Source organism: Squalius cephalus, assembly GCF_949319135.1.
Source record: "Squalius cephalus genome assembly, chromosome: 4".
NCBI lineage: Eukaryota > Metazoa > Chordata > Actinopteri > Cypriniformes > Leuciscidae > Squalius > Squalius cephalus.
In genome coordinates this window covers 46,069,453-46,094,849 of record NC_137125.1, presented here as the reverse complement: position 1 = coordinate 46,094,849, position 25,397 = coordinate 46,069,453, and the positions used below count along the sequence as shown (strand labels likewise).

The 25,397-nt window shown below is 39.6% G+C and overlaps 1 protein-coding gene across 5 annotated transcripts in view; it reads right to left on the bottom strand.

The window, feature by feature from the left end:
• Positions 1-576: 576 nt before the first annotated feature.
• LOC307157175 (uncharacterized protein) overlaps positions 577-25,397 on the bottom strand; it is a 52,482-nt gene continuing 27,661 nt past the window's right edge. For 2 of the 5 annotated variants that reach the window (XR_013820881.1, XR_013820882.1), the window contains 2 exons: positions 12,000-12,155; positions 577-2,312 (listed from right to left, as the gene is read on the bottom strand). Coding sequence is in view for 1 of the 5 variants with exons in the window: in XM_079869021.1 (XP_079725147.1) it covers positions 12,093-12,155 (63 nt within the window). In the remaining 4 variants the exon portion in view is untranslated. Of the gene's footprint in view, positions 2,313-11,161; positions 12,156-15,314; positions 15,392-15,461; positions 16,240-25,397 lie in introns of those variants that run through there. The other 3 variants (XR_013820884.1, XR_013820883.1, XM_079869021.1) reach the window with 3 other exon arrangements.

Here is a 25,397-nt window from a genome sequence, read left to right as displayed (position 1 = left end):
ACAATGCGCTTTGATGTATGGAGTGTTTGTGTATAAATAGACCCTTGATTGCCCAGAAAGAATCCCTGCACAGGTTTTGTCCGTGGGAGGATGACGTCAGCCCTTTTTCAAAGGAGAACTGTGGGAGATGGAAAATATGAGTCACTGAATGATCTCTAAACAATGTCATCATTCAAAGTAGACGTCAAAGACGAACAGGATTGGTCGCTCACCTGCGGACGGGCCACTGAAGGTCCTTGAAGTTAAATTGCGTACCTACCACCAACACAACATTGACGTAGTCTCAGGCCCACTCGCAAATAAGCGCGTTTAGACGTGGCACGCCGTCTTAATTGCTTTGAAACGTGTTGAATGCAACACACCTCTTCATGGCTCCTCCTCTTTTTTTACATCAGCCTATGGCTGATCATGGTGATGTCATTGCTAGTCATTCTTAAATCATTGTCTTACCTCTACGAGGAAGTGTTATTTATAAACTATTATAGTATTTATTAACATGAATATTTTGAATTAACTTTAACATTTTTACTTTTTTATATTTTCAGGATCCATTTTTATTTGTTTTAGTAGACTAATTTTATGTGCCTTTGATTTTAGGTTTTTTATTTCTATTTCGCTTTCATTTATTTTTATTTCAGTTTTAGTAACTTTATACTTCAACTTTATTTCTGTTACTTCAGTTACTCTCTTTACTTAGTTTTCTAATTTCCATTTAAGTTTGTCATCTAATATTTTATATATATATCATATAAATCTATTTGATTTAAAATGTATTTCAATGAACAAAAACAATTTTTAATAGTTTTAATCAGGTGTGCTCAATCCGGTTCCTAGAGATCTACCTTCCTGCAAAGTTCAGCTCCAACTCTGATCAAACACAGAAAACATGTTCTCATAATAATCAGAATAATTATTACATAATAGTTCTCAGAATAATCACTACATAAGGCTATACACTACTGTCATTCGTACTTTCTTTTACCGGCTTGCATTAAGTCTCCTTGCATAAGAAGCCCACACATTCGGCTTACCGTGTATTATTACACACCTTATTATCTGTTCCTCGCACACTGGAACCCACAGGAGGTGCCTGATTTAATAGCCTAAGTCACCCGGCACTGGCTCTTGTATAAGAGGAGAGAAATGCTGCCTTGATTTTCACAAGAAGTGACAGTTAACCGTCTTCTGTTAACCAGCGCTAGCTTTGGTGTTCAGTTTTGTCAGTTTAATTGGACAGAAAATATCATCTTGTATAGCACAACACTAGCAGCCTGAGAAGCTTATTAAAAAGTCTAGTAAGCTATTCTGAATTCTATTTTTTATTTTTTTATTTTTTTTACAGCTATTTATTCCTGAAATGGCTCTCCTGAGAAATCACACCCATCTCTATAGCAGCTCTAAGCTCTGTAAATGGCAAATAACAATGTGACTGTGGTCCACTGAGATGGCTCTCTGTAAACCACAACTAGTGGCATGAGTTTGAAACAGGACTACATTTCAGAAGCTTGTTTGAAAATAATGATGATCTCTGCAATTCCATGTAGTGCCACTAGAAGTGCAGGAAATGCTTACACAGCTTTTAAAGATATTTTTCTGAACAAAAATGATTAGTCATATGTAAGCCCAGATGAGATCATTTGACTTGCCACATTTTCTGTGCTGATTCTGAGGGAAAACTGTAGAATTCTAGGGAATGGATTTGGTACATGGTAAAATGTGGTAGACTCAACCAATAAGTCATTTTTAAATTAGCCAAAATAGTTAAACACACTAGGGAGAGGGGATAAGTAGAAAATAGGATTCTAATTTTTCTAATCTGAAAAATTAGATCAAATTAAAGAGATTTCTAAAAAGTTAAAGTTAGGTTTAGCATGCTGTTTTGATATTTGTGAAAAGCGCTTTATAAATAAATTGGTAGATACACTGTCAACTTAAAAACGTATAGCTGGAAAATATGTTTGTACTCTTTCAGTTTACGTACAATTACATAATATAAAACATTCTTTTGAAAATAAGAACTTGAAAAACTTGTAACTTTTTATTTCGCATAGTATAAAAGGGTCTTTGTATAAACAAATGTAGAGGGGGTCCTTCCTTATTTGGGGGTCATAATGTTTAAATATTTCTGGTCTATACAAGACGTCCCAATTCTATGGAAATCAAGTTCCGTGTGCAGAGATTTCATGTAAGCCTGGTCATAAACCCATCCCTAAAACACTTGTCCTATTAGTTATGTTGATTGTAATCACTGATAGTGCAACTTACCGGATCCATTTAGAACAGCAGGTGTTGAACATTTTCTTTCTGCAGTTCTGAAAGCAAACAGAAGAGGGCAGTGTTTCAATACATCTCATTTAAGACACAAATAACCAGCAAAAGCAGGGCAGCAGAGCTGAAGGGATTCCTGCCAATTCAGTGAATACACAAACACACATGTGAGTCCTGCTCTCTGGTGTGTGTGTGAAAAGCCCACCATGGAGGTGTTGTTCTTTGCGCCCTGTCACTCCACTTCCTGCTCTATTCAATCCCAGGAAGTGACACGCAGAAGGCAGAAACTCACTCATGTGCGCACACACATATACACACACAAACTAACAGAAATGAATGGACTGCATGATTGCCCGTCTCTACCAGTGATGACATCACCCCCTCCCACCCGTTGCCTCCTTGGCCTAATTCTTTAAAAAGAGAATGACAAGATTTCCTATTTTATGTAACAACCTACTTTAAACACTCTTTCAGTCTCGGTTGTTCGCTTGACATGTCTCTCTCGATCAATTTATTTTGTACTGACCGAGCCTTGCCGCTAAAAAGGACAGCTAAATGTTTTTGTCTCTGTGAATACATGTGGGTGAAGAGAAACACCTCTCCTCTTTGGTGGCTTGGCTCGAGTGAGCTCTGTATGACGTGGCCCAGAAGTGATTAGTCTGTCCAGCCACGTGAGTGTTTCTCACTGCTGGATCTGTTAGAGAGGCGGAGTGGTGCTCAAACCACTTTTGATCTGATCTGACCCTTAAAGCCTGACATTCTAATTTTCGTTAATGGAACTGCTTCAAAAAAATAATATAAAATAATACAAAACAAAAGTAGGTGTATGTTTTATGTATCATATTACATCAGGCTTTTAATGCCCATATAGTATGATGTAATAAAAATATGGAGCTCATGCTCAAGGAAAAAACAGATGCAATGCAAATGCAATGCAATTCAGTGATGATTGAGAGATACAAATAAACATTCCTCGAAAGCCTGTTGAATCATATTTGATACATCCCAACATATTAGTTCATTGTTTTAGAAAGATCAAGTAAGAAAACCTAAGTTGCTTCAGACCAGTAAATGTTCATCTAGAGATATTTCTAGCAAAATAAATAAAGTTTACATTTCAATTATTAAAGGTTTCGCTGCAATAAACACATGTATCACAACCTGAAGGTTGATTTTTTTTTCACAATTACACAAAAAAAATCAGTCAGAGGGCAGAAGGCATGGATTTGATTGTGTGCAACAGGTTTTTCAAGTTTTTATCATGTTGAGGCCTTAGAAATTCATGAATCAAATGTGTTACAAAATCAAGACTTTGAAAAAGGGCATAATAGATCCTCCTTTAAAACTTTCAGCACCAGCACCAATCCGTCTTAACTTTCAACCACCTACTCAATCCTTGAATCTCTAACACTCTTACATTCCTGATGCATAAAAACAAGTCCTGCCCTACATTTGTTTTTTCTTGTTGTACATCCCATTTCACTGACATCAGACAAGGGGTAGTTGAAATTACTTTTGTTGCTCCAAACTAATAGGCTACATAATGACTTGGATAAAACCAGTTGATCTTAATCTTGATCTGACATTTTTAACAGTGTACTATATATTAAGAGACTGTGGTTTGAGAACTAAAGGCTGATGGAGGAAAACAGTCAAAGCAGGTTGTAGAGCATCACAAGAATCTGCCCACCACTGTACAGGACCCATTTTTCATCACTAAACATATACAGCATATGCGCATACATACAGCAGTGTAGTTATTTCTCCATCAAACGTTTAAAAACCCAACAGTGTAAGCTGCCCTACAGGCTAGTGACTCATCACATTTACAGCTCATAGAAACTCGTTCATCACCTCGATTAGTCCCCCCATACTATCCCCCAGCATAAACAAGTGCTTCACCAAACACTCAATCGATACTCTATAGTCCTTCCCCATTTCCACAAACTCTATTTCCCAGTCCGTTCATTCATGGGACAAGCAGTTTGCCCCGTTTAAAAAGAATCTGTACTGGTCCTGATGTGGAGTTATGAGTGAGAAAGATGATGCAGGGATGTACGGATGTTTTGCTCGATGAGTCAGACGTGAATCATAGGAGGCAGGTGTGTTTTATTTTAATCCTGTCAGTGGCAAACTATGACGCGCACGCAAAAAACGCGCTTCCCAAAAAAGCACAACCCTTAACTGATCCCAGAGCAGTAACAAATTCCTGTAAATGGTTCCTCAAGGGTCAATAATTAGACTGAAGTGTGATGTCCACACACTGAATTCACAGCTCCAAACAACTTTATTGAATCATGAATCATATAATCATGGTCTTCATCAGGCACAATACCCATGTGGAAAAAATGTGCCTAATGAAGACCTGACTGTTGGAACGTAGTGCTCTCAATAAAGTTGTTTGGAGCTGTGAATTCAGTGTGCGGACATCACACTTCTTTTTTTTTTTTTTCATTATTGTTCTTTTTGTTGTCCTGCACCTGAGCCCAATTACGTGGGATGTGCACACATTTTTTGCATTTTTGATTCTTCAATGAAATGTAAAAGGTCTGCAAAGTTTTAAAGATCAAGGGAGCACGACAAATAAAGTTTTTGTCTCTTAAAAGAAAGAAAAGATTCTGAACTGCCGAAACTAGTCGTCAGCAATTCCAGTCTCACTTCCATAACATATCTACGTAGGTTAACTAATTTTCATAATTCCAGCCAATGGTCTTCATTGGCTGCCCACGAACAACGTCTACTTAATACTTTGACCCCCCCTCGAACACAGTTGTAGATGAGGCCTGGAATTTGTGTTGTTGACATATCGAGAAGATTCAGTTTTCAGCTCCGAGAATCCATTTTACATGCACTCAAAAGGATGAGGACTCACTGTGTACACAAGTTTTGAGGGAGCCTTCGGATATGGTAATGGCTGTTTGGTTTCCAAAATCACAACAGACTGGGCCATCTAATGAATCAGAGTGGAGTTGGCTCTCAGAAAGAATTTACAATGAGTGAATCCTTTATTGAGCCGTTTCAGACAATGAGAAAAGAGGTAATGTGCAATGTATATTATGATAAAAAAAAAAAAAAATTTTTTTTTTTTAACATGGACCTGTAAACTTATTGAAGGAGACCTCCAAAACAAAATTTTGAATGTTTAAAATAGCATAACAGGGGCACTTTAAACTCTGTGTGGCCTGACTGCACAGCGCAGCTGACCGTCTGAAGCCCTGCAGAGAGACACACATGAGTGCAGCAGGATTCACTCTGTAAAGACTCTGAGATGAAAAGAATGACATGATACAGTGCTGTGAGAATACAGTAGATGGTTTTAACACCGCTGTGTGTCTAAGAGCGAGAAAGACCCCAAAGTTAATGCAGATCAGTCAATAGAGTTCAGCATGGTGTTAATATGGCTTAGCATGCTCTCTTGAGTTCATGCATAGGGCATGGAGAGTGATGGCTATAATGGCAGCAGGTCGCACACTCATTCTCTCTTTCTTCCTTTCTTTAATTAGAAGGCACTCTGAAGAAGACTGTCACCTATTTATAAATCAAGGCTGAAAAGTGGTGCTTCTGTGTGAGTTTTATTAAATCCACACGATGCAGCAACCGCTGCAGCACACAAAAAATACTAAATTTATATAGTTGGGTCATAAAAAACTAATATATATCTTAGATGACAATTTTAATTTAAATATCACAAATTTACTTATTTTTGTTTAGTGACCTATAAATAGTGCAGAGTTAAATTTCTTTGAAAAATTCTTTTAATGCTTTTTTTTTCATCTTTTTTTTCTTTTTTAACACATTTTTCAAATCCTAAAACTCGATTTATTTCTATGTTAAATTAGTTTTTAATGGCAGATTTTCAATGTGCTTTCCAACTTTTGGATGCCTCCTGTATATTTTTTTTTTATAGATGCAGCATTTGTACATAAATACACAAGCAAACAGGCGCCCACACACAGCTATACTCAACACGACACATTTCTTTCATAATAACCAAAACATATTTTTCCCTCTTCATCTCCTGGCATTATCCACAGCCATTTTGGCAGTGCATCGTCCCAAAGCATGCTCTTGGTGCGCGAGTTCTCTGGAATTCTTGGACATTTCGTGGGGAATTTCAGACATCTGGCTGTTCCTTTTGATCTATTTACAGGAAGAGACTGAACTTTGGCCCACTTGTACACGCGCAGTGTGACACAGCCACAGGAGAATGTTCCTTTCTGGGTAAAAACAGATAAACAACCTTAACCCTATCAGAAGAGTGGGCCAAATTTAGAGCCTGAGTAAATACACAGTGAAAAAAGAGTGGAAAGATAGAAAAATGGGGAGAATGAGGATAAGCAAGAGTTTCCAGAAACCATACTTGAAAAGACAAGGAGGACTATCCACTCATACCATCTATGTTTCTTTTTGGCACTAACACACTCACATGTAGACTAGATCTAAATGCTTGCAATGTGCGGAATGACGTGAGAGGAAGTGATGCTAACCTGAGTCATGCTAAACAAAAGGAGCCTTTTTCTTATAGCTCGCAATACTTTGGTATACAACTTCATTTGAGCCTATGTATAATAACACCTGACAAATAAGTGATTTTACCAAGTGGCTTTTGACAAAGGAGGAAGAAAATTACAGTGACCCGCAACTACAAATTCCCAGAATGTCTTGAACTAAATGAGCTGTTCTGAGAAGCTCTCCTGGGAAACCCGGCCTGCGCTCATCTGGAATGGCCTTGCCAACAGAAACACCACTGCGCAAATCAGTAATTTTACATTTCCTCACCGCAGTGTGCAGCTTATTACGCATGTCTGCTCTCTGATAACCTCTAAACCGCCATTACCTGCAGTCGCATAAAGCACACAGACTCTGATGCAGAGCTTGACTAGCAAGTCAGCAGTCGTTTACCAGACACTTTCATCCAAAGCGATTTCTCTGCGAATAAACCTGGGATTAAAGGACTAGCTGACACAAAAATGAAAATTGTTATTTACTAAACCCCATGTTGTTTCAGACCTGTAAGACTGTCTTTCTTCAACAGGAGATCTTAAGAACAATGTTTGCACTGCTCTTTCATACTACTTCTGTACCGCGGAAACGAGTGGAGATATTTTAGAGATGTGAATTAAAAATAAGAAAAACACATAATCGCAAAGTTTTTGGTGATGGATCACAATTAATCATCTTAGGTATGATGAATTATCTTGTATCTTGTAATCATGTAAATTAACACTTTCCCTGAATGTAATCAGTGCGAGAATAGAACCCAACTCACAAAAAATGGGCGGAAAACATTAGCATAGCCTCTTTAAGTGAAAAAAGGTGCTGTATTAATTGTAAATGCATCACGTTAAACAGTTTACATTAACCAAAGAAATGAACACATTTAAATCTGATGTTTAAAATCAATGACAAGCTGCATTGTGGCTTCACAAGGAATGGAATATATAGTGGTAAATGCTAATGAGTCTTGAGAGCTACGGTAGGGGGAAGATTTTCATGGTATACGGAGCCCCTAAAGGGACATAATGATGGAAAAAAAATAAGATTTATAAAATGTATTCCAATCCTTTTGCCCCCACACAACTTTGCTGGCAAAACTTTTGCATTATTTTGCAAGCAAATTAAAATTTCCTTAGGAAAACTGTGAAAATATATTTCAGTGCTTTTGCCTTTGCTAGCATAACTTTCACAACAATTTACACAGTTTAATGATCATCACGTTTATATTTAAACTAACACCGATTTCTGAGAAATGACACATTCCTGTCTGTGAGGGAATAGCTTCTTGGAAGTCTCATAGGCCCTAATATAACTGTACTGTATGCATAATTGAATAAATATCATGAGTCTTAACTGACTCACGTCTAGCCGTCGGCTACGGATCACGTATCTCACCACTCCCCCAGCAATCCTTAGGGATTTCTTACCCCCCTCCCTGAGTGTATAGTGCACATTTGTTCTTCATTTCACTGCACTTGCGCTGAAGCGCACTTCCTCTGACTCACGCCACAAACAGGCCTTAAATCAGATCATCTGTCAGAGGGTCCATCTCAGCGGCGATTAACAGCAAGGGAAAAAAATAACTCCGCCGCAGTTGCCTGCATGTTATTCACACAATCTTTGCTTTGATGACTTGTCAGCGGCACGGGGTCAGCCTTCCAGCAAACCACAGGAGCGAGTCATAAAGCAGAGATCTCTTAACAGCGGGCCCAAGGCCAAGGCTGCTTCCCAAAACTGATGTGCTTGAAGAGGAAAAAAACACTTTACAGTAAACGTGACTCTTGTTCCCAGAAACCTAGTGTGGGGCCCGTGTGACGTTACAGTCCAGCGCACACCAAAGAAAAGGTCCACTGGGAATAGCATTGTGTGAAATGTGATAAACTCAATCAAGCTAATTCTAATGTAAGTACCCAAACAAATCAGTGTATGCTTTTGTATTTAATGGCTAATAATTCAAGTTTTCACACTTGAACCCCCCCTTTAAAAGGAACAAAAAAAAAACGGGAAAAAAATCTGTGGACCAAAAGTGAATCGAGTGAAGAATCCATTTTTCTTTGCATTCACGCTGGCCTTGGGGTCAGGTCCCATTATGGTCCATTTTATTATTCCTGAATTTCAATTATAGTAACAAACAGGAGAACTTAATTTTTACAACATATTTTTGACTTGAAATGTAAAGTTTGTCCAAACAAACATATAATGATGGCTTGAGAATCCCTTGTTTGAAAGATTTGGAATAAATGTAAAAGGCCGATGGATGGATGGATGGATGGATGGATGGATGGATGGATGGATGGATGGATGGACGGACGGATAGATAAATGGATACTGTCGATGGAAAAACGGATAGATGGAGAGATAGATAAAGGTAAGCGTAGACAGAGACAGATGGATAGATAAATGGATACTGTAGATGGATAGATAATGAATAGAAACTGTACATAGATGGACAGACAGATGGATATACGGACAGACAGATGAATAGACAGATGGATGGATAAATGGATACTAGATAGATAGACAGACAGACAGACAATCTATGTTTAAAATCCCACTCATAGAAACTTGTATTATATTATATATATATATCAACATTCGTAAGAAATTAACATTTGTGAACCAGGGAAGAAGGACATGTCCTTTTCCAGAATACATTTCCTGTTAAATTAATTGAAAATGCAATTTAGTAAATTCAAGTGTCAAAGCAAATTCCTATGAGGTGTGGCCAATTAATACTGAGAAGTGAATCCCCATAATACACCTTTTCAGTTGTTAACTCATTGCTGAGTGCTTAAAACCCTAAAACTGCTCCGACGGGATTATGCTGCTGGGTATTTTTGCCAATTAGGTTACCACCTACCTCATGTTACATTACAACCGCATGATAACATCCCATGCAAGGATGAAACTAAATCAGCCAAGGATAAACTCTATCAGAGACATGCAATATAAATCAGAACGACCGCCTACACTGTTATTTCCCTCTGGATAATTGTAACCTGTCTTTTAACGATTAGACTGATGACTCCTCTGCGTTTTCAAATAGTCCTCCCCTTCGTTCTCCGGTCTAAGTGATATCTTTCAGTTCCAAGTCCCACAATGACGTCTTGCTTCAATGACTTCACAGATCTGACATCAATCAATCCATCCATAACACCACAAAACAGTCAGTTTTTCAATTTCTCCCAGTGATTAATGAATAATAAGTGGTTGTTTAATGATTGTGAACAGTATGTGTCTGAATACAGGGTACTGATTGGTTGTGCTCTAGTTATACAATGGAAAAAAAAAAACATTTAATTCATTCAATACAATCCTGACAGTCTGAGGCTAGAAAAAGTGAGAGAGTACATATCTGTATATCAAGGAGGAAACATTAATCTAGCTTTCATAAGAAAGTCCGGGCATCACGCCAGCCACAGACTGCAGTATAATTCATTGTCCACTGGCACGTAATACGCATGCTAAATCAATGTTTCCTTAATGTTATGAGAGGCCAAAGTCCTTCATTGTGGACCTTATCCAATGAAACATGAAATATGAGTAAAACCATAACAAACACCGGCAAAATTTGGTATTATTTACAGACTGAATTTTGTTACACACAAAATAAAAAGAAAACTGCTTTGGCTGTCTCCAAGATTCAGTAGCGATTCTATTCCTAGCTCTAGAAAGAGTCTGAGATGATATCATGGTTTGATATGGCCATTACCAAAACAGTTTGACCTCCACAATAAACACCACACTAGAAGTGTGCTGTAACCAGGCACAACAACCCAAACAAGTGGTCAAAACCAAAGTGATTAGTTTTGTTGCACTCAGTAGCCCCACCCATATTGAAATCCCATAGGTCCAAAATATTTCTCCACACAACTATGTATTAAACATCAAATTTAACATTGGCTGTGAACGTTTTGCATTGGATAGTATTTTCACTTCAGGTGTGGACAATAAATAAATAACAATAAATAAAAATGAATATAATACGTAAAAACATTCTCTCATACAAACAAACAGGAAAGTACAGATGCATTGTAGACATACTGTTCCTAATACAGCTTTTTCAGGAGGATTGCCTGGCATACAAAGCCAAAGCCTTGAGGCATACCATACCAGAAACGCTTCATAAAACCACACACACACTCTCATGTGTTTGCTCAGCTCAGCCACGCCATTGGCCACTAAAGCAGTGATGTAATCATGTCTTGTCACTTTCTCACAGCTCAAGTAGGAGAGGTCAATTAAGTTCCTTCAAAGTTATTCAACTCCACATCGCAAAACATGTTTTCTCAAATCATCCGTGGGGGCATGGTTTGTCTGCCCAGGAGCACATGGAAGAGAGGGCGTGACACACTGGTAAGTACGTCAGAGATACTGCTTCATATTTTTCATTGACACACTTTTTTTTTCTCCCTATTTTTCAGTTTTAATCACCTTCGTGTTAGGTCTGGCTTGTTGTTGAACTTCCACTGTTTCTGCTGTCACACACACAATAGCGTACAGCCAGAGCAGGTATTCTCTCTACGTCAATCCACTGAAGACGTGGCACTGCAGCGGAATGGCTCACAGCTGCCCAGATTGAGTTACCTTCCTTTTGACGTACTTTCAGCTCTCAGTTTCTGTTCGTGTGTTTCTCTCTCACATGCATACACACATTTTGTGTTTCTTATGTCCAACACACAATAGTTCCAGAACCTACTAAGCTGCCTAGTAAATCAGATTTATAGGGCATCACAGTCGTGTTCACAACCCAACTTGCAGAAGGCAGCGTCACAAGTATCCTTTGAGAATAAGGCAATCCCAGAATGTAATTCTGCATTCCATCCAAAAAAAATCCAAGATGGCGGGATAAGTAAAATACGCTTCATTCAATATCAAAACAGTTCAACCTAACTTATAAAAATACAGGAAAACTGTTTTTGTTTTATGTCGTTAGCTTAGCAACATGTTAACGTCAAACTCTATTGGAAGTGCACCTTTCGTGCTTCACATGAAGAGTGCTATTTTGGGTAGCAAATTGAGTTGATGCCTATTTACATCATTTCAAATAAGCCATTTATAAGGTTTTCATTCAATTAGGATGCTCGTCTGCGTAAACAGCTCGCAATGTTTTGGGACAGAGCTCTTCACATTTCTCCCACACTCACACAAACTCCAATGTTGCTACATCCACAAATAAACGTCATGGTTTCTAACAGCAATACTGTACCTGTCATTTTAGGATTACATCTTACCTTAACTTGGGTGATATGTCCTAGGCAGCACTCATTCACGCCGGTGGCCTCTTTCACTGGTCTTTCTGCATTTAAGGACATATAGGCATCCTTTCAAAGCTCTGACCGCCCCTTGATCCATAAGGCACCTGCCCCGGGACCACCAATACAGTTGCACTGTTCGAGAGGGAAAGAGAAATCACATGAAGATCGGCCTCTAAAACAGAGAGTGTGTCCCTGTAAGATCACCCAATCAAACCCAGATGCACACACACAAACACAAATGAAAAAGGAAGCACACACCCCTGAGAAAGAGAATCTGAAACCCAGAGCCTATAAAGGTAGAGAAACTCTAGCTCTCGTCCTCTTGCTGGCACTGGTGGTGGTTTCTTCAGAACAGAAACCCCCCTGGAAAATCCAAGAGTTCACAATGTCAACATTACTATATGAGACATGCAGCTAAGGGTGTGTTCACACTTGACATGTTTGATTCGATTAAAACGAACCCTGGTGCGATTGCTCTGTTCATTTGAATAAGTGTGAACACTGCCTTCCGAACCCTGGTGCGCACCAAACAAGCAAACCAAGACTGCTGAAAAGATGGGTCTTGGTCCACTTCCAAACAAACTCTGGTGCAGTTAGAATGAAATATAAACGCAACCAAGACCAAAGACAAGTAAACGAACCAAAAATGGGACATGAAGTCACAAGATGTGTCCCTCCATCCTTTACTCGTCATTTTAGAAGAAAAATCTCTTGACTCTCGTGTCTCCTAGACAGCAATGAAAATAGATATAGAGTAAAGACTTAGGGCAAGATTTACTAAACAGGGCAAAGCGTGAGAGCGCAATTCCAAAAAAGCGGCGATGGGAGTGTAAAGTTCTGCGCGTGATCTACTGACGACGCACAAATAAAAGAACACAGATGCAGCCGGATCAGTTCCATAATGACCAACGCAATCTACCAAGAGCAGTGCAAATTACTGACATTTCATTGACATTTATCATCTTATTTTTGGATAAACCATCCCTTTAAATCAGATTTGTCTGAGCTATTCTATCCACATTCATTTTATAGCATTATAATTGTAATGTGTGGCAACAATTTGTTCATTTGCGTCTATTTTTTTTTAAGTAATCTTAAGTAATCTTTTTCTTAAGTAATTTAAGGAGTAAAACAACTTTAAACAAAACAAACTTAAGCCTCCTGAGCTATAAAAGAGCAATCTCTGAACGATCAAATTGTTTGTTGGATTCATGTAACACAAACACACACACACACACACACACACACACAAACAAGCATTCACAAATATTTCTCATCCACCCTTTTACTCATTCTCATTCAGCTTTGAATTCTAAGAAACATGGCAGAGTTTAAATGTCGACCCGGTCACACACTCCACTGACACTCAAACACTGAGTAACTGTAATAGTGGCACCCAAGCCTGTTACCGTGGAGACTGGGGAGGAGAGGGAGTCTGCTCCACTCCTGAAACCTTTGCAACCCTTTTTGTTTCAACTGCGAACTACACATCCGTCCATTTCTAACTCATTTGAAACACTCATACATTTCGTAAAATGGAAAAACCACTGACCTGCAACGTTTTTTTCATCCTGATCTTGCAATTGATTAAACTCGGGCCTGACCTAGAATATTTCAGGGGCTGTGACATCACCTGTCTGCGTCAGCACAAGTCTCATTAGAGCCTGCTGTGATTAAGGCGCCTAGTAGCGCTGAAATATGAGTTAACGTGGTGCTAATTAGTGTGAATTTCTTCAAATACTCCTATCATGAATCAGCACAGCTGACAGAATAAGGCCTTAAAGAATGCAAACGCAGACAAAGCTTCTGTATGAAAATATGCAAACACTCAATATATACACTGCAAATGAACCACATTGTACTGTGACGTATGTTTAGTTGTGGAGCAACCTAGTCTGTACACAGACATAAAAAACCCTACCAGTCAAAAGTTTAAACACCTCCGACTGAATTTCCTTCTCATAATCTTAAAGGGACAGTTCACCCAAAAATGAAAGTTCTGTCATGTACAGACCCTCTGTAGGACTTTTTCTTTTCTAGTGTGGAACAAAAAAGAAATTATTCTGAAAAAAGTCTTTGGACACTATAGACTTCCACTGTATGGACATTCTTCAAAATATCTTCTTTTGTATTCCACAGAAGAAAGAGTCATGCACGTTTAGAACGACATGAGGTTGAGTAAATAATGACACAATAAAAATTTTTGGGATAATTATCACTTTAAAACACCAGCTATCACCCTGTAGCCCAAGACTGGTTGCCCACTGAAGCTAAGCAGGGTTGAGCCTGGTTAGTACCTGGATGGGAGACCTCCTGGTAAAACTAGGTTGCTGCTGGAAGAAGTGTTAGTGAGGCCAGCAGGGGGTGCTCACCCTGTGGTCTGTGTGGGTCCTAACGCCCCAGTATAGTGATGGGGACACTATATTGTAACAACCACCATGGATGAGACGTTAAACTGAGGTCCTGACTCTCTGTGGTCTCATTAAAAATAAATCCCATCTCATAAAGAGTCGGGGTGTAACCCCGGTGTCCTGGAAGTTTAAAGTAGTTGAATATAAGATGGTTTTGATTTGGCTAGCATTTTTGGTCACTACATAGTTCCACTTTAGTTTTGAGGATGTACAAAATAGTACCACGAAAGAATGAGCAGGTGTGTTCAAACTATTGACTGGTAGTTTCTACGTGGGTGGTGATAAAGATGGTAATAAAGCTGATAAAGATTTTCAGGTGAGCAGGTGGACGTAATAGGTCAAGGTGCGTCCTGGCCACACCTACAGCTACATTCACTAACAGCCATTCCACCAGCCGAAGCGTGGACAGATGCCACAAGATGAACCAACACAATGAATAATAGGCATTTATGTCCATGACAAAATAGAGAAAAGTAAATCGACAAAAACCTGATAGTGATTCAGAAGTCTTAGTGAAATCATTCCATATTTAAATACCGTACATTGTTTGAAACTGTACTATGAGAATGTACATTCTCATTTCTTAAAATAGACTCTGTTTGAGGTTCAAAGTTCCCCACAGAATCAAATAACATTTAAAATTGAAAATGTTTAGTAAGTTCACATTCTGAAGATGAATCTCTACGTTCTTGTGTTTCAGTTTCTATTCCTACAGCGCGACTGATGAAAGCAATGCTAAAAGCATGATTCACTGGGAATTCTCATACTGATAAACATAAACCTCAGTGAGTCACTTTGTATAATAAGCATCTGCCAAATGAAACTGGTTAAAAATGTTCTGTTTATCTAGTAGTTAAACGCCAGCAAGCTACTTACTTACTCGAATGCCAGTACACCTGTAGCCTTCTGGTCCAAGAAACACACTGGGCTGACACCAGCCAGGGAGACACAAGCACACTAAACATATCTCAGTAAAAGCTTTAACATCACAGATTAATGATTTACAGATTTTGAAAGTAACACTCACTGTCACGCAGACATCTCCTGACTGCGTTCACCATCCCACAACTCCTGAGAGAGAATCCAATAAGTTCCTGTGAAGGAACCTTGCTGCTCTACTTTCCACAACAGAGTGATCTCAAGCAGCCTCTCCTGTTAGTTTCACTCACTGCGTCTGTGTGTGTGCGTGTTTTGCACAGTCATATACAACACATCCAGTCAAGCGATTGCTGCCAAGTGAGTCCGCAGGCAAATCAAACTCACTTTCTCTCTCTTCCTCCTCCCTCCCCTTTTCTCTCTCAGCCTCTCTTTCAGTAAATGCTTCATGTGTCATCTATCAGGCACTAATTCATTCGTAGCTGCAATACTACTGCGGCCACTGAGGTGTGCTGTTTCATAAGGTTCCTTCGAGAACAAGTTGGCTCTGGTGCGGTGGTTACGCAGGAACGTTGTTTTGAGGTTGAGGACACGTCACTTTGAGGTTGCTGAGAGAAAAAGGAGGGCTGATGGAAATGGATGAGCACAATCAAAAACAACTCGTCACCGCAACAGATGTTTTGAAGAAAAATATATCCCTTACACAACGTTTGCAGCTTGTAATCATCTGGAAAGCTTGAGGGAATATTTTGCCCAAACTAGTTGTAGAATAAACACTACTGCTTCAGTAAGAACTAATGAGCTGGAGTTCAGACGGTACCACACAAATAGTTATCAATTGCGTACACAATTCACTTACAATTGAAGCACAACCACGCAACCTGACCTAGATCATTTGTTCACACTGAAAGTGAAAATCACATGACACTGCACGATCACAGCCGATCAGAACATTGTTTGATATCCACTAATTTTGGACCAATGACATTTTACAGTGGGTGGGGCTTCATAATTAGAACCCAAATGATCATTCTGTTGCTGGTTGCTTCTTGCATTTGCGTCTAGTTTTGTTGCGTAACCCGTTTAGAGTTAGTGTAACATTTATTCAGACCACAAGAATGCAGAGGAACTGCAAAAACGCAACTTAAAATATTTAATTAGTTAACTAAAAATGAAAGGCAGATAATCAAACACAAATGTCCCCTAAGAGTGAAAATGAAAGTTTAATAACTGTAAAGGGCAGGCAGTCAATGCTAATCTCTTTCTCTCTGACTCTTTTGTTACTCAGGGGGAATTCCACAAGTGCACTTGCTCATCGCCACCACAGAACGGATCCAGTAACAGGAGAGCGGTCACTGTTGCAGGTGCCGTTTCCACTCAGGGCATAGGAATCCGGTGGCAGACCTCACACAAGAGCAGACGGAGTCAACAGTGGCGCCACACTGCGACGAGATCACAGGCTTGGTCACTCGACTCATGCTATGGTCATTTCCCTCAACTCACAGGAATGCAAGTGATCTCCACTCCTCTACTCTTGCTTCTCTGACCCTTCATCCAGTCCTGAATTCTATCCTTCACAAATGAGTGAGTCACTTGATCCTTCACTTTCACTCACCCTAATTTGTCAATCTCTACCCACAACCCTCTAGCAACTCTCTCTGTAGGAATCTGCTAAAATTGGCCACTTCCACCTTGTCCTCCTGCTGCTTAGCAGACCCTCATCCTTTGACACTCTGTTATCCCAGACCCTCCAACATCACAACAAGACCTCCCACAGAAATACACCATCGGTTTACTGTAATTATCAATCCTATCTGGACATAAAAGGACATTTCCTCCATGAAAATAGCTCTTGAAAATATGATTACAAATGAGGTTATTTTGCATTTAAAAAATGTCATTTTATTTCGACAAGAAATCAGTTGCTGCTACAAAGTAATGCAATGCAAGTGTTTGTATTTAAATTGCATTGCCAAAATTTCACCAAATCTCATTGGAATCCAATTATTCCGGGTGTCTTTGCCATGACAGATGGCTATCGGAGTGAACGCCTCATCAGAGTTCCGTTCCCCTGAAATCAGTTGTGATTGGTGGAGACGGTAATGTGTTATAGTTTGAATACTTATCTTGGTATCAGCAACCACAAGCACACAAGAGGTTCTGAGATCAGTGCAGCTCTCCTTTTTACACACTTCAACCATCAACTGCTGCTTATCAAATGTAAAGGTGTGGTATGGGATAGGGCCAGAATGCCATTATGACCACGTTTCACAACGTGTACCATCACGCACACACTCGCCTACACATCCACAAACACACACATTCCTGACGTTCCCCAGGCCAGGTAAACAAAGGAGCCATTACACACACACATGTAATAGGTGGCATTTATCATCCCTGTTGGCAGAGGAACTGTTCGGATCACCAATGCAGGCAAACTACATAGTGACCCCTAATTACCCATGACACATCGCTCAAGTTTACTAAGACTAGTATCACTACACTGCAGTGTCCTTGAAACTGGCCAAACATGCTTTCCTTATCTAACTAACCTTGACCAGACATATACAATTTTTATACACACACATGAATCTCCACAAATTCCTTCTTCACAGTGAAAGAACTCTCTCTTTTCATAAGTCAATAATTATATATTTTCCTGTGTGAAAGATCAAGAACATCTATTATCTAGCACATTATGTAACTTTGTCAGATAACAGACCTTCTAGCTCTTCATTTGTTGAATAATTGAGGCCCCGATATGTTTAATCATCTCTGTAACCATAGATATAAAGACATTAAATTATACATAATTTAAAATGACACAAGTATGAGATACATTTCTGAGTCATAATTCCTAATATTTAGGCGTCAGTAGCATAGATGAGCAAAAATATAAAAAAAATTATTAACAATGGAGCCATCAAACACCTGTCCTTTCTGATATTCACATTTTTAAATAGTATGTCCTTATGGAAAACTTGCCGCCATGAAGTGTTGAAGGTGGTTGCTAGGGTGTTCTGAGTGGTTGCTAGGAGATTGATTACTTGCCCAAGTCTAAAGTGTCCTATAATATTCTGGTCCATCCTTAAAGATAAATCTATGGGATTTTTTTCTCTTGTTTTAATTTTATGTTATGCTGAAATTGTTAGTTACTGTTCACATCTGTAGCACACACAGTTTAATATTTGGGGTTTTCAAACCTTTAAGCCTAAGTGAGAAAAATAGCAATAGCTATGCTTGTCTTAGCAAGTACCACTGCAATTACGTTTTGTGAAAGAACATACAAACACATAAATATATCCCCCTATTTCAGGGTTACAAGAAAGCCGTCACTGTCTAGGTGTGTAATTTTAACCCTCCACTGACGTTTATAAGCGTCCATGCTGTATAATCAGAGAGAATATTAAAATGTCAGTCACACTTTCATTGCAAACAGAACACCTCACAGTTCCTCTAGCATCAATACAAGTGAAATGAAAAACAGACATATTTGTGCACTTGACATAATCTGAAGTGCTGTCCTCCTATGAGATCAAGTCTTTCCATAACAAGCCCCATAAAACTGATGAGTCAGTCTCTCATCACCACAGTGATCTGTCACCATTTAAAAGCGTTAACTTAATGGCCATCCCACAGCTCACAGCTCTCCCTCCACATCATCATCTTTCAGTATTGCTTGCTTGGAAGTCAGCACTGGGCCGCTCAGTGAAGACATTGCTTTGTGAGGACGCTCAATACTAGACTAGAGGATATAACTAAATATGGACCGACTGAAGTGAACAGTATTCATTTGTGTAAATGTGAGACTCCAAGAGACTTATAATAACGGCACAATATTGAGTTAAATGCATTAGGTGAAATGTGTGAGATTTGACCAATCAGCTCTCAAGACCGGATCGATCCATTTTCTAACATGGTAACACTTTACAATAAGGTCTGTTGTATAATATGCATAAGAATACAATTACCCTACCTCATTGTTTGATGTATTTAGCTAATATATTATGTCTAAAGCATTATTTAGTTTCTTTCATAAATGCCTTATATGGGCAATTATGTAACTGTTACATAGATAGTGTATTTATAATACAATGAATATAACATTCATTTGATGTCTTAGTATTCACCCATAGTACTGTGAGTGTTAGGCTGGAGAGCGATGCAGAGTTATAAGTGCAGAAACGGCTAATTCAAGGTCAAAGAGTTAAGGATGAGACCCCTCTACATATCACTCTACAGATGACTTATTTATGCTCAAAGTAGAGAAGAAAACATGTATTAGAGCAGCTTTATAAGTAGTATGCAGGAAGCATGTTGCTGTGGATGAAAAGTGATGCCGACAAGAGGAGAGGAGATCTCCAAATGAGAAGGAGAATAAATAAAACGGGTCTTTTTAAAGGGGGCTTTCCCAGTCTTGATGACCTAATTTGGGGAGGTCACTAATTTATCTTTGAATACCTGTGACGACGACAAGGACATCAGATTCGTGACCACCTGAAGAGCTTCTCCGGCACCAGAATCATCGCTGATATTGCCTTGATTGAGAAACTTTTCGATATTCTTACTTTATAATTGTGTAGAGTATTTGTAGAATACTTGTACTACTAGAGATACTTATAGTAATAAATAAATTGACTTTAAGTCGTTGAGCTAGAACAGACTGCGGAGAAGTCTTCTATCGGATTGTAAGTATTTTAAAGTGCTTATCATTTAGATAATCAGATTCGACTTACTTATTGGTACATGTATGATCTCTGTTTCCCCCCTTCATTGTGTTTTTGGTTCAGTCCTGTGACCTAGTGTTCCATGATTGTTCTAATTAGTCATGTCTATCACCTGTGCATTGTCAATCACCTCATTAGTTATCTTGTTAGTCCCTGTGGCAGGCTGTACCGGTTATGGAGAGAGGGATTAATGATTAAATTGCACAAAATAGGAGTAAGAGGTAAAGTTTTTAATTGGATTTTAGATTTCCTAAAAGGAAGATCGATTCAAGTTAAAATAGGAACAGATATTTCAAATAAACACAAAGTAGAAAATGGAACACCGCAAGGGAGTGTTATAAGTCCTACACTTTTTTCCATTATGATAAATGATATATTTAAGAATGTACATAATGGCATGAATAGATCATTGTTTGCAGATGATGGGGCGCTTTGGAAACGTGGGAAAAATTTGGAATATGTAGTTAAGAAAATACAGGAAGGAATAAACCAGGTTGAAATGTGGGGAATGGAATGGGGTTTTAAGTTTTCTGCTGAAAAATCAAAAGTGATGCTCTTCTCTGGAAAGAAAAATAAAGATATTAAACTGAAGTTATACAGGAATAATTTGGAAAGAGTTGAAAGTTTTCGTTTTTTGGGGGTGTGGTTTGATTCACGATTAACATGGAGAGCACACATTAAACAAGTAGAGGATAAATGTAAAAAAGTAATAAATATTATGAGGTGTCTTACAGGAGTGGAGTGGGGAGCAGACTTTAAGTCATTAAGATATATATATATATCACTAGTAAGATCTAGGTTGGATTATGGGAGTCAGGCATTTGGATCAGCAGCAAAATCAGTGTTAGCAAGGTTGGACAATCTTCAGGCACAGGCACTGAGATTATGTCTCGGAGCCATGAGAACATCACCAGTGTGCTCATTGCAGGTAGAGGCAGGAGAAATGCCTTTGAGTCTAAGACGGAAGCAGCTGCTTGTAAATTACTGGATTAATTTAAGGGGACAAATAGATAGTCACCCAACCAAAAGAGTATTACAAGATAGTTGGGAAAAGGGAAAGGGGAAAAAATGTAGTTTTGGTTGGACAGGAGATGACGCAGCACGTGACTTGGGAGTATATGGAAAGGAGTTTTGTAAAACTGTGGTATGGCCCAATATCCCTATCTGGAAGTTTGAAACTCCAATAGTGGATTTAGAGGTATTACAGACCAAAATAGTAAATAATCAAGTTGATTTGGTGAGTGAATTTTATAGACATGTGAACCAAAAATATAGTAATTTTAAGCAAGTTTTTACAGATGGATCCAAAGACCCAATAACCGGAGTTACAGGTGCTGCAATTGTAGTTCCCAGCCAGACGATTAAGATGAACAGGAGAACTTCAGATCATTTAAGTGTATATGCTGTTGAGATGTTTGCCATTTTGATGGCATTAGAATAGATAGAAAGCACTAAGTTAAACAAAACTTTAATTTGCAGCGACTCTGTTTCTGTACTGCAGAGTCTTAAGACCGGTATGGTCAAGAATCATCAGGAGTTGTTTTATGATATTATGGCTATCTATTTAAAAATAAAGAATAAAGGTGATGACGTTATATTTATGTGGGTCCCAGCACATATGGGTATTATAGGAAATGAAAAGGTAGATAAAATTGCTAAGGAAGCACTTCAAAAAGAGAATATAGAAGCAGTCATCAGTCTTTCAAGATCAGAAGGAAAGAGTATAGTGTGGGGAGAAATTACGAAAAAATGGCAACAAAGGTGGGACCAAGAAATTAAAGGAAGACATCTATACTCAATTAAAAGAAGAGTTGGCAATGTAGAAAATAAGAGAGGAAACAGGAGAGAAGAAACTATTGTAACCAGATTAAGAATAGGGCATAATAAATTAAATAGTACTCTGCATATAATGGGGAAACATCCAACTGGGTTTTGTGATCAATGTCAAATACCTGAGACTGTAGAACATGTGTTAATTAATTGTTCAAAATATGAATTACAGAGAATAGTTATGATTAAAGACATGGAAAAAATAGGACTAATAGGACATGGAGTAAAGAGTATAATGGACTGCAGTAAGAGTGAACAAGGAATTAAATATTTGATTTGTTTTCTGACAAAATCGGGACTAATGACAAGAATATGATGACTAAAAATATGGAAAATAACTAGAACCAGAAGATGGCAGTAATGCAACGTCAAGGATGCAAGCTGCCGTTAAAATCCAAAGAAGAAGAAGAAGAACAGGCTGTACCGGCTGTCCAGATTCTCTGCCTGAAGCAGGGAGACCACCTGCTGGAAGAACACACTTGTGACTTCATCCAGCTTGCGGGCCAGACATACTACCCAGACCGCTCGCTCTGTGTATTTTATCACACCAGCCTGAGCGAGCGGTCCAAGGCACGCATTCCAGCGGGCGGTCCGAAGGAGGATTTCGCCGCAATCGTGGAGTGGGTGCTGGTGAACAACAATTCACCATTCACCATCGGCCCTGCTGAGGATGACATCACCACTAGCCCCACTCCATCACCGTCAGAGACCAGCCATCCACCACCAGCGAGTGACGCGACGGAGAAGTTGCACTTGCCCACCGCAGGCCGTGGAGACCAGCCTGCCGTAATAGACGAGCCCGTACCGAGGATAAGGACGGAGAGTGTCATCGCCACAGAGCCCGGACCACAAACGGAGTCTGACCAGGTGCATGAGCCGGCAACATCGTGCGTCGCAAAGGGAGTGCTTGTGGAGCTTGAGGGCTGGGAGGAGAGCCCCGTCCACACCACTACTGCTGTGGATGAGATGGCAGCGGCCTCTGGCATATATTATGAGGAATTGAAGGACATTTTTGAGAAGAGCCTCATAGACTAGTTTGGCAGGGTAATTCCTATTTCCCCTGTATCTCCAGAGTTCCCAGTATCTCCAGCACCCCCTGTATCTCCAGTGTCCCTTGTATTACCTGAATGCCTGCCCAGTCTCCCTCTCCCACCTCCTCAATCAGCCAGTTCCTCAGCCCTGCCTCCGCTGCTGTCCTTCAACCCCTCTGCAGCTCCCATATGTGTTGAAGACCTGCCCAGTGTTTTCAGGCCACCAGCTCCACCTAGCCTGGAGGATCTCCTGTCTCCACCTCCAGCCTCTGGGCCCATCGCTCCTCCCGACCTCGGCTCAACTGGAAACCATCGACCATGCGGCTTCTCCAGGCTCCCTTGTCCCTCCGGCTCCACCTTGGTCAACCATTGACCTGCCTGCACCTTCGGCTCCGTCTGACTCCGCCTTTCCACCGGCTCCGCCTTTCTCCTCTGTCCCATCGGCTCAGCCTCTGCCCTCTGGTATTCCGGCTTCACCTCAAACGCTCGTTGCCACAGCTCCACTTCAGTCTCCAGGACCAGTGGTCTTGTGTGGACTAATCGGCAATTCAGCTTCGCCAGGGTCTCCATCTGTGGCATCTGTCGCCTTCCAGCAAGTCATCTACACCATGGCTCCTCCTACCTTTGACTACTGGCTGGTCTCTGGCATGTCATCTGGCTCCTCCTGCTCCTTGCTCCCCACTGGCTTCTCCCACCATCCACTCCTTCATGGACTTTTTGTTTTTTGTTAGCTCCACGCCCTCCCTTCTTCCTCAGTTGAACTATGTACAGCACGAGGACGCGCCTTTTTTGGAGGGGGCGTACTGTTACATGTATGATCTGTGTTTCCCCCCTTCATTGTGTTTTTGGTTCAGTCCTGTGACCTAGTGTTCCATGATTGTTCTAATTAGTCATGTTTATCACCTGTGCATTGTCAATCACCTCATTAGTTATCTTGTTAGTCCCTGTGTATTTATACCTTGTGTTCTCCTTCAGTCTTTGTCTGGTATCGTCAATGTCAGCGTGAGTGTTTGGTGTTTCCCCTGAGAGTTTGGTTATTAAATGTTATTTCTACGTATTCCTGGTCTCCATGAGCTTTGTCCTACACGTAACGTGACACTTACCAAACCTGAGAATAATAAAAAATAAGGTAAAGGTGTTTAAATATGCACCATAAACAGGTCTATTAGTTAACATTAAAGTATTAACTAACAGTCAGAAAAGTTTTTTTTTCAAAATGTAATAATCTTTCTGAATGTTTGTTAATAGAGATGCAATTGTTCATTGTTTATGTTGGTTCACAGTACATTAACATTTTTATTTTTTATAATAAAAATAAACATTTTTATTAATAATTGTATTATTGTATGAATAAATGTATTATTGATTAAACTAAGACTAATAAATGATTAACTAAGACTTATAAATGTTGTAGAACAATTGTTCATGCTCAGGTTAACAAACAAAACCTTATTTTAAAAGTTTACCTCAAACACTTTATATAAAATAGCACTAGTTTGAAAGCTGTTAATACAGCTGAAGCCTATGTTACTACATGCCACTGTAGGCGGTAGATGACTTTCACGGAATGATTGGTTTCTTGAAAGGAGTGATACTGTTCAAACCTATTCAGTGAGTTGAACACAGAACGTTCTCTTGGACTGTGGAAGCTCTGAAAGCTCAGAGGAATTCAAGAGAAGCACCATGCAACATAAATTCTGAAGAGCTTATATTCCTGATAAGCCAATAAAAGCCAGCAAGGCCAAACCCACATTAAGCGAATAAAGATATGCACTTTGATTTTGCTGACGGACAACCCAAGAGCAGTTAACTGAACGGTCCAGCCCGGGCCCAATGATCGCAAAACAACATTTTTGGCGTACCGAGCAATAACCACACCACACGAGAACGCCCATCCTGTTTCTGTGTGTGTGCACGTATGCTGACAAGATGCCAGTTAACACCAAACCAACCTATTCTCGCCAGCCTAGTGTGTCTGCCAAAAGTAGCCTCTCCCCAGGGTGTGCTGTGTCCGCTGTGCCACTAATGACGCCTGGTCTTTGCTGTTCTCTTAATAGGCTCATTAAAAGGCCTGCCACTGCTGAGCAGTCCCCCAGCTCTAACTAATGACACTGCGGCAGTGGATCTCACACATGCACACCTTCATGTTTTCATCATAATAGAGTGCATTCTCATTCTCATTGTCTTTTAGGCTCAGAAAGTGTTTGAACTTTCAGTTCTGGACATTGCAAACGCTAACAGAATTAAGATGTCGGGTTTAGAGCGGCCCGTGGGTCCTAAATCAATGATAGTAACTCATAACTGCACAGGGTTAAGTGACTCTTTTTAGGAAATAAGGTTGACTGAGTGTTGACACTACCATCTTGTGGTCAGTAAAAAAACTGCCTGACAGATAAAAAATTAGGGCTTGGTTTCACAGACGGTGCTTGGATTAAACCCGGATCAGGCCTAAGTTAAATTAGGACATTTAATTAGCTTTTATAAATGTGCCTTAGAAAA